Source organism: Fistularia commersonii, chromosome 11 (assembly GCF_037954325.1).
Source record: "Fistularia commersonii isolate RoL2024-O1a breed Wild chromosome 11, RoL_Fcom_v1.0, whole genome shotgun sequence".
Taxonomy (NCBI): domain Eukaryota; kingdom Metazoa; phylum Chordata; class Actinopteri; order Syngnathiformes; family Fistulariidae; genus Fistularia; species Fistularia commersonii.
Window position 1 is genome coordinate 6,363,832 of NC_141294.1, and position 10,373 is coordinate 6,374,204.

Here is a 10,373-nt window from a genome sequence, read left to right on the forward strand (position 1 = left end):
GCATATTGTTGAGTATAAATGTAGATTACAGAAAATTAGGAAAAGATACCTTCTCTGTGCTGTTGTTAGTTTCCAGAGTCCCTAATAAAACAGTTTGAAAGGGAAAACCGAATACCAACGTTTTGAACCATTTATGTAGTTAACTGTCTATTAAAGCACTATTGATCAGCGGATAGAAATTACGTAAAATCTAGGAAATGCTGGAATCATATAAAAATAATGATGATGATAATATTAATAATATTAATAATAATAATTGCCGTTGTCATAGTAGTAAAAATCCTCTGTCCAGCAGTTTTGTCAGACAATTAAGTTGGGAAAAAAATTGAGCAAAATTGATAAAACCTGAACGGCTCTTGTCAGCTTTGCTTGGAAATCACCTTTTTTAAAGATTTCTATGAAGACCTTACAGGTTTGACTGCATTTTAAAGCTTTGCAGCTAGGATAATGGATTGAAGTTTTTCTAAGTAGAGAAAAACAAAACAAAAAAGTCCCTTGGATGTGGTCTCTGCTCAAAACACGTAATTTAAAGTCTGCTTGCACCCCATTTCCTGGTCTCAGAAATTCAAGAGAAATAAGAATGTCAACTTAAAGGTGTTTCTATGTGTCAAGAAGAAAATCTCAAACGGCGCTATTTCAAGGATGCTGTGTCATTCTGTATGACCAATAGGCTCTTCCAATCTCGATTTCAAAATCTACCAAGCACTGGGTCCTGCTGTCAAGAGAATTTTCAAAGAAGCAATGGTTAATCCTTGGCAGCCCTAAATCAAGCCATAATTCTCTGTGCAGGTGATATTAGAGGTAACTGTGTATTTCACAGATGAATCAAGGGTTAAATCACAGCATCATCAACAGTCTGGGGTAAATACAGTGCCAGAAATGTTTGGCAAATCACCACATATTATGGTATCCATATGGAAAGGTTCAGGGATTGGAAATATAGTCATATATTTTAGATTCAAGAAAGATTTTTTGAAATATTCCATGTTTTTCCAGTATTATATGGCATTGTTTTCTAGATAAAATGAACTATATTCTGGGCATTTCTTCAAAGTTGGCTAAAAGCTTAAAAACTCATCTGGCAAGCTGCTTCTTGGCCTTGTTGGATTCTTAACACAAGCATTTCTGATGATTTGTGTCTACCTCGTAGTTGTTTGAATAAAAGATAAGGATTTGAATTAGTAAATATTCACATTAAAATGGAAAAGACTGATGTCAACAGTACCATGTGCATATCAGCTACATGACTGAAGCAGCCATCTGTTCACGGTTTCCTCTGAGCCAAAGTTCAAATTCTTTGTTTTGGACAAGGTGTATAGAATTTATGCAGACAAATTCTATCTGGCATTTTGTGGCATAACTTTTGAGTGTCATTTTTTTGAACAATGCTGCACATTATCACTTTACTTCGACATTTCCTTGGAGTCCAGTGCACCTAGTAGTAACAGTGCATATTGTTTCAAGAAGAGAGAGTAATGCTAACTTAAATATTTAGTCCCTCAGTTCACAACTTCTTAAGCACGTGACCTCATGACCCCTTGGTGAACACTCCATTTGTTATAGGAAAACTGGGCATTTGAGAAACTTCTTAGAATGTAACTGAACTTTCTTTTTTTATATTAATCTATTGAAAGGATTACAATTTATATGATTAAAAGCTACACAATTCCTATTGTAATGTGGATGAACGAACTTTCATTTATGTTAAAATGACCCGAATCACCTGTGAGCCCAGGTGGTCCTGAGGACACATGCTACACATGCTCAGGCTCAGGCATGTCTGATGTGTCAAACCATTAGCTTGTGCTTCTTGTGTTGTGCCTCAATGTTTTTAAGGTGTTTGTCAGGTTTCACACCGGTGTCGTGGGCAGGAGCGCAGTGTAGGGTTTCTGCGGTGGAGCCAGGCAGCAAGCTGCAGGATGATTATACTGAGGCAGACAGAGCATGTGTTTGTTTGAGGCTCTGACATTTCAGCTGTCATTACCCTGTCATGGGTCTAATTAAATGGCTAGCTCACCAGAGAGAGGCGTTTATAAAGATGCCACTGACAGAGTTGAGCTCATGCACGCTTTCTCTCTCTCTCTCTCTCTCTCTCTCTCTCTCTCTCTCTCTCTCACACACACTCACACATGCAGAAGGCTTTCACTTTCATGTCTCCCCACTGAGACATATGTGTTGGCAGTTGCAGTGTTCATTTTCTATATATTTGAATCCTGTCCTGTTTGGTTTCATGAACAGATATATGCAGATAAAAACAATATTAATTTCCCGTAAATAGTCTTAAGCGTCACTGGCTTGCATCAGAAAACAGGACATCACTGAGGGATGGGTGATGGATGTGACCAAAGCTGTTGTTGTTCTTGAAACTACACTGTTCTTTGAACATATGTTAAAACATTTGTAACTGCGGCAAGGAGTTTGTCATTGCATCACATATGTCTTGAGTTGATCATAAAAATAGTTTAATGATGACACCACATCTGCTTTGAAATTAATGGGAGTCCAGTGCTTAACTTCTGTTGGTGACATTTAGTATCCAGCAGAAAATCATTTGAATGAATTGCATTTCATCCATTTTTCTTTTTTTTACCAATGCAGGTAAAGTGAGTGGTACATTGATCAGGTGGTAATGTGTTTGATCAAAAGGTAATCCTGCAGTCGAAGCATGATGCAAAAAAAAAAAAAAAAAAAAAAAATGTTCGTAGACTTAAAATGAGTGAAACAAGGTGATTATGAGGCAGTGAAGAAAATATGCCCATATAAAAACATATTATAGCATTTCTTGATTTCATCTGTTCAATTTCATGTTTTCTGAGAGCATCACATCAGCCACTTTGATCCAGTGTCTTTTTTTTTTTTTTTTCCATCTCTTGGCATATTTGAATGTGGGATCCATAAGCATAACTCCAATCCCAGTGTACAAAAGTAGACTTCAGTTTGGGTTACTAAAAGTGTCTCTCTGGTCTCTCTTTGTTGTCTCCGCAGCAAACTGCTATTCTGAGCATCCTGACATTCTGCATAGAGCTGAAACATCTCAACCTGGGGAGCTGTGTGAGGGTGAGGATGAGTGGCCGCGATTGTTGTGCCGCTCGTCTAAAAGAAGTCACAACAATTGGTTTCGCAGCGGTATCTTTTGCAGGCTAACAAAAAACAGTTTGGACGTTAGAGTTAGAGTGGCAGTTTATCCAGACACTGCTCCCGAAGTACCTAAAGGTATAAAAATTGAAAGATAATTCAGTGGAATAAAAGAAGCAAAGAAATAAAATTTAAAAAAAAGTTGCTAAGCAGGATACAATGGTCCAAATAACAGTTTGAATTACAGCAATACACAAACCGACACAGGGTGAAAGAGTGCCGTGAGCTACAATAGGCAGGAGGACAAAGTCACCGTGAGTAAAAATACAGGAGGCCCAGAGAACGGTGGACTCGGGCCGGGACACGAGAATTGAAGCTAAGAGCCCGCTCAATCAGGGGGAAGGGTTGTAAAGGGTTATTGTTTCAGGCAGCAAAGATTTCCTATATCACTGCTTGTGACAGTGAAGCTGAACAAATCTGTTTGTGAAAGCGCTTTGCTGTTTGCCCAGCATGTGCTTTTAAGGCTGGTCAGCTGCAATAGGGAAAAAAAAACCCACATTGTCTTCACAGAAACAGTGCTGGACTCTTTACTTTCTAGACCAAGTATGCTGTACCTATGAACTGCATATTATTTAATCGGTGGTTTATTCCATTTTAAAAGTTTTCTGATCTAAACAGTTCGGCTTGTTTGTCGCTGTTTCACACAACAACCTTCTCAGTTTCCAAATGATTGCTAGATTCCTCGTAAATACTAGTTTTTCTGTTCAGCTTCCCCTTCAAGCGGAAGTGCCACACAGTTTGCAGAGATGTTACACTATTGAAATTTTGAAACGCATGATGACAGTGACATTTTCATCCAGTCACAACACCCTTTTCCATCTTAGATAAATGTTTTACTCCCTTTTTTTAGCCTTTTTCTCTGAATGTCTGGTATTTAAAGGTCATTTCTTTGCTTTTATTGTTAAATGAACCCATTAAACCCATGAATATCCAAAACGGACAAAAGTTGAAAGATCCATTTTTGAAACGCCATTATAATTTTCATCTGTTTTAGAGGTGTTCAAGAGAGACCATTCTCTCCGCAAGAAACCAGGTCAAGGTACTTTAAAGCAGCCCGTGCTCTTTTCAGTGGATTGTAATTACTGTTTCAGAAGTTTATTCAAGGAGGAGGGAAACATCTACCACCTGAATCAATTAGGATTTCATTCAATCTCAAGAGCAACACATTCACCTAAAGGTAGTGGTTGTCCTCTTGTCGCTGTTTGAAAAACCAAACCAAAAACCTGAATCAACTGCGGTATAGTTTTAAGTAATCTGAGTATTTTCCTGATGCTGCATTCCACTCCCCCAAAATAATATTTTCTCAGGACAATGACTGAGAAAAAATGCGACGCATACTTGCACATTTTTGTGTTTGAGTGGACTTTTAATGGCAGCATGAATTTCTTGCAGATCGAGGACTATGACGTTGTTACCAGTATGTTGGCTGCTCGCTGCCGCTCACTGTGTTCACTGGACCTTTGGCGCTGTAGAAACCTTACGGATCGTGGCCTGAATGAACTTGCCTCGGGCTGCAGGTAAGAAGAACCCCTCTGTAGTTGACCCGTGTCACCCGAGTTGCAATTTCCCTCACTGTCTTTGGGTGCTCAGAATGCTAGAGGAGCTGGACCTGGGATGGTGTCCCACACTGCAGAGCAGCACTGGCTGTTTCCAGCACCTCGTCCGTAACCTGCCACGCCTGCGAAAGCTCTTCCTCACCGCTAACCGGACGGTGTGCGACTCAGACATAGATGAGCTTTCTGCCAACTGTCCCTCACTGCAACACCTGGACATTCTGGGTGAGCCATAATACCTATGCATCAGTTTATGACAACACAAATTTTCTTCAGCTTCTCATCCATGCAAAATGGTATTCAGTTTTGAAGCGTATATGTTAACGAATTTCAAACCACATTTCTTCTTCCACCTTTTGTCTTCTTTCTTAAATTTCTTTATTACTGTTTTTAATATAAAAGTATAAAAAAAAAAAAAAGATTCTTGAAAATTGATTATGCCCGTCCTTTACATTCCTTTCAGTCATTTGCGGTCAGCGCCTGTGCCCCACAGTAAGAAAGTCCCTGGTTCAATTTAGACAGGGCTCCTTTCTGTAGGAATTTGCATGTTCTCCTCGTGTTTGCGTAGGTTTCTTCTGGGTTCTCCGGTTTCCTCCCACAGTGCAAAACATGTAGTAGGTTTATTGGAGACCCTAAATTGCCCAGACGTGTGAATGAAAGAGTGACTGGTTGTTTTTCTCTATATTTGGCCCTTTGAATGACTGGGGACTGGTCCAGGATGTGTCCCTGAACATGAGTGAATGAATGGAAGCATCACATAAGTCAACCTTCATGACATTATGCGCTGATAACATCAGGTTCTACAATTTGGCATGTGCAAAAATAATTTATAATACACTGAATTCAGTACCTTTACCCTTTAACATCACTGATCTATTTCTCATTATACAGTATACAGCTTTTCTGGACAGTTAATGTACTAAAAAAGACAGAAAGAAATGGTGAAGAACAATTCAGCGATTTATCAATCATCACATCAGCAGCTTATTATGATTATTTCATCACAAAACTTTACAATTACCCAATGCAGCATTTAGCAATTACTATGGGCTCTCACATCCTCATATTTTAAAATTAAGTACAATAGTTGAGTCATAACAACTCAAAAATAGTAATCACATGGTTTTGTAATTCTTGATGTTTGAAAATTAATATGAATCAACAGAGGAGCTTTTCAGTCATCACACGCAAGTAGCCAGATAGCAGATGACTGTTTCTCACAGTGGCTGCAGCTACCAACACACAGTGAGGCAATGGCTGAAACACCATAAATAAAGAGGGGTGTGTAAAAGACCACCCCCCAAGCAGTTCCCGTTTTTTTTCTTTAATTGACCAGATGCTATACGATGTTTCTGTGGCTGACTTGCCAGGAGATCGGCTCCCTGAAGCATGACTCGGCTTCTGTTATAAATCGCTGTTACATATTGTGAGTTTAGGCTGAGCGGGAGGATGGCACCGGGGGGTAGATAGAAATGAAGCGAGAGAGAGAGAGAGAGAGAGAGCGTTTTTATTGTCATGGTAAAAATCCAGTGAAATTTATCCTCTTTATTTAACCTATCCTCTGTGGAGATATTCAGAGGAGCCAAAATGTGCAGCCAAAAAGTGACGTTGCTGTCCCTCGTGGAGTCGAGCTGTAATTCTGTGGGAAACTCCTCGCCTGAACATCATCCTCAGGATAATGATGTGTTGGATCTGCTACATAAACCAGCAATGATGACAAATACTAGCAGATCGGCCTTTTTTTTTTTTTTAAACCCCCACATACCTTCTTGATATATGTAATGGTGTGATGTCACTTTGGTATAAAAATACATCTTCTTTTATTTCTATTGTTGACGTTCATGTATCACTTCAGGTGAGTAACAGAAGTAGGGTTAGTCTTGAAGGCTGTGGAGTAAATCATGTATAGCACGTATCAAACCTGAATAATAAGTTTGTTTGTACCTGGAGTCAATATTTGTCTGCACGATGCAGTAGATATTTTTATTCATTTTATTTCATCTTTATTTAACTGAGAAATCCCTCGAGATGAAAACGAAAACACAGTCTCTCAGTATCTCAGAACACACGGGAGTTTGAGCACAAACATCAAGTGTGGCTCAAACAGGACAGTACCATTTCACAGAGTCATGGACATATAATTTGACTCCCATGGTTTTTCACATCAGAAAAGTATGCATTTAAAATGTATTAGTTTGTGCTTTAATTTGTTTAAATGGCTGAATCTGATTGGTCTCCGTTTGAGTCAGTAAACTACATGAGACAGGCCTCTCGTTCTTTATTTGCTTTGCAAATTTGGGAAACACCATCAAGTTATTGATCCATCGCTAACACCGCTATATATCTCTTTTCATCCTCATTATTTGTAGGAGATTAAATGTTGTGTCAGCATGAGAATTAAGCGATCGCTCATTTTTATTTCCAGGTCACCCCACCCCCACCCCATATAAAAAAGAATATAGTTTCTTCCACTTTGCCATGCCAACATAATTACGATTTTCAGCCTCTCAATGTTTTCAGAAGCCATTTCTAAACTGCAAAGGATGTGCGGTAAATCCAATATACAAGTATGAGGTGTTTTAAGATGCTGACTTACATCAGGAGACCTGTATGGGTGATAAAATGATACCTTCATAATTGAATCTCTGCTGTGTGTTGACCGACGGACAGGCACGCGGCTGGTGAGCGCTGCCTCACTGAAGAAGCTCCTCCAATCTTGTCCGAAGCTTCTCCTCTTGGACATCTCTTTCTGCTCCCAGATCGACACGCGCATCGTCCAAGAACTCTCAAGTCTCTTCCCCAATGTGGCCATCAAGAAAAGTTTCACTCACTAACCCCAGGGTGTTCTCACTTCCTGCTCATCATGGTGAAAGAAGAATTCGTTGTCAGACACTGCATGGAAGTACATTTCGGCATGTCTGACACAAGAGGGGACGACGCATTTTCGTGTATCGAAAACAGACAAGATCTTCCTCCAGACAGCGGCTGTTTGAGTTTACAAGGAGAACACAAACAACCACAGACTCCTATTTGTGGGATTACCAAATGTGAGAGTTTTTTGTTGGTTTTGTTTATGGACCCTTTGGAATCAGTGCTGTTGCAGTAAAGCTGCTACATCTTCCCAGAATAGGATCCACCAGTTTTTTGTTTTCTCTTAGATGTTTCATTGCCAAGTGACATAAGGCTAAGAAATATGCCTTGCCTCTGTGTGCAAGTTACAAAACAAAGCTACATTTGCCAGGAACGCTCGCCAGAGCATCTTTTTCAGGCAAGAAACAAAGGAAGAAATCAGTGTGAACCAACTTAAAGTTGTTCGGAAGACATCAGTGATTTGGTTGTCTCTCTCACACACACACTCACAAAGAATGTGTATTATTCTCTGCCTTTTGTCTGCTGATGAGATGCTGCTCTTTTCCTGTCTGAAGGCAGCAGCCAACCGGCATGTGCACTTCACAACAGAACCAGAGATTTCACTGACAACCTGTTTATAGTCACCACTTTATAACCTGAGAAAATGGCTTCTTGAACAATACATCTTTTAATTTGTCACAATAATTGCAAATCTAAATGTTGTCATACAAAGTAATCAGGACAAAATGAACAAAGTAGAAGTGTCTAAGAGAGATGGCGGAGGAAATGTGTTGTTGGTTTAATGTGAAAATGTCGCTGAACATTTCAGCCCACCTCTTATTTACTTCGGCGTTTGGACTGACGTTATTAGGTTGGATATTACACATTCTAATTTATTGTAACTACATATGAAGTAAAGATTCAGTTATTAATTTAACAAAGAGAGAGGTAAAAAGACCCTGGTTAGCCTCAGCAGAAAAAATATTGCGTTAATACAACACTGGAAAGTAAAGACAGCAGAGCATTGGTGGGGGAAAAAAAAATCATTTCTATTCAATTAAGGTCTTGTGTGACAATGCCATTTTATTTTTTAGCAAAAAAGTTTTGATTCATAATAAATGGGCCACTGTTGAATTTTCAGGAGAGTTTGGCACCATATTGATATAATAAAGTAATGGAAAATTGCAGCTTCATGAAAATAACGTCAAGTCTTTCAGATATAACTGACTAAACTCAAAAATATTTTTTAAAATAGGACGGTTTTGAAACCAGAGTAAATTTTAAGCTGGGTTTTTAAGTGATCAAGGAGTTATTTTGATGCACCATCTACCCCCAAGGTAAATGATAAACTTTAAAATTCCTTTTCCACAAGGCCGTTATGATGTAACAAGCTTTGCTGTAGTCTGTGAGACCGAGGCATCTAGATGATGTCCTAAGTGGGGAAGGGAGCTGTGGGTGAGTTGTTAAAAAAAAAACAAAAAAAAAAAACGAGTGCATATTTATCCAGACACTCAGGGGTTACAACCAGTATTTCCTTTTGCTTTCCACCAACATTTTACCAGCACAAATAAACATCTTTGCAGGTGGTACCTTCAGACTAAGTACGTGTAACTACTACTGCTGTTGGACAAGAAACGCCAGTGACTCATCTAACCAGTGAGCTCTGATGTTCTTTACAAAAAGAAAAAGGTATTTTGCTTATTTGGTGTTGATTGTAAAACTTTATTGATAATCTTAATTATTTAATTTTTACAGTTTTTGAAACCACAGTTGCTACATGGCAGAGGTGCTGGAAAGGCATTTCCCTTTTGCCGAGAAACTTGAATATTTCTTTTGAGCACATGTTACTATGTAAAATATGTGTGCCTTATGCTCCTGTTTGAATATGTTATTTGATGTTGATTCAGATTAGATTGTAGAGAAATGCTTTGCTTGTACACAACTCAACCAAAGTGATGGGTCAAGCTGGTCTTAAAAATGTTGACCAGTTTTGGCCATATAATGTACATTCTCCATGTTAATTATTATGCAAAATATTTATTTTCTTGTGTAATATTTTTTTTTAATTGTATTTTTAAGTTATCTTTTTCTGTATCTATATATTCAGGAAAAGTAATAATCATTTCGGGAAATAGTGTTTTTCTGGCCCAATGTTAAATTAATGATCAGTGTGTTTAGCTTAGTTTAGCACAACGCCTGGACTGACATGTTAAGCCAAACCAGTTGAGGGAAAAGGGTTACAGATTCAAATAAACACAAGATTACATGTGTGCACCAGTATAGCAAATCCAGGTGCCTTCACGCAGAGCAGAGGGGCCCAGAAACCGTTTGATGAGGATTCAAGTGTGAACCACATGCGCTGTCGTCCACAGTCACCTCAGCAGCTGTGGGAGATTTTGAACCTTGTTGCAGAGTGAGCTGGAGGGCAGGGAGGCCAATGTCATGGTGTTTCTCTGTATCTGATAAAAACAATGAAGCGATGACAGCAAATGTGACACAAAATTGCTCAAATTAAGTAAACCTTTTTAGCCCTTGAGTTCTCGCCTGCATTGTCTGTTTGTTTTCTTGCACTACGAGTTACCGTGTGCATATTTGTTACTGATTTAATTAAGATAATGTATCAATCTCATAAATGTCCATGGGAGACGTTTGGCGTTAATTGCCCTTGTGAAAGGGAGCGATGACAACATTTACGAAGCTGACATCGATGCGCACATGAGAGCTCGGTTATTAAGTGATGGCGTTGTGTCTGAAACAAATGTGGGTTCAGCGTCGTGCTCAAGGACACTTTGATTTCGATCTGTGCCAGAACAAGGGATCAAACTCGTGACCCTC

The 10,373-nt window shown here is 39.0% G+C and overlaps 1 protein-coding gene across 3 annotated transcripts in view; it reads left to right on the forward strand.

The window, feature by feature from the left end:
* The window catches only part of fbxl4 (F-box and leucine-rich repeat protein 4), a 16,533-nt gene extending 6,468 nt beyond the window's left edge, over positions 1-10,065 (forward strand). For all 3 annotated transcript variants that reach the window (XM_086154682.1, XM_086154681.1, XM_086154680.1), the window contains 4 exons: positions 2,986-3,057; positions 4,528-4,652; positions 4,726-4,913; positions 7,359-10,065. In XM_086154682.1, coding sequence (XP_086010808.1) covers positions 2,986-3,057; positions 4,528-4,652; positions 4,726-4,913; positions 7,359-7,522 — 549 coding nt within the window. In that variant the 3' untranslated portion in view covers positions 7,523-10,065. The remainder of the gene's footprint in view (positions 1-2,985; positions 3,058-4,527; positions 4,653-4,725; positions 4,914-7,358) is intronic.
* The last annotated feature ends 308 nt before the right edge of the window (positions 10,066-10,373 follow it).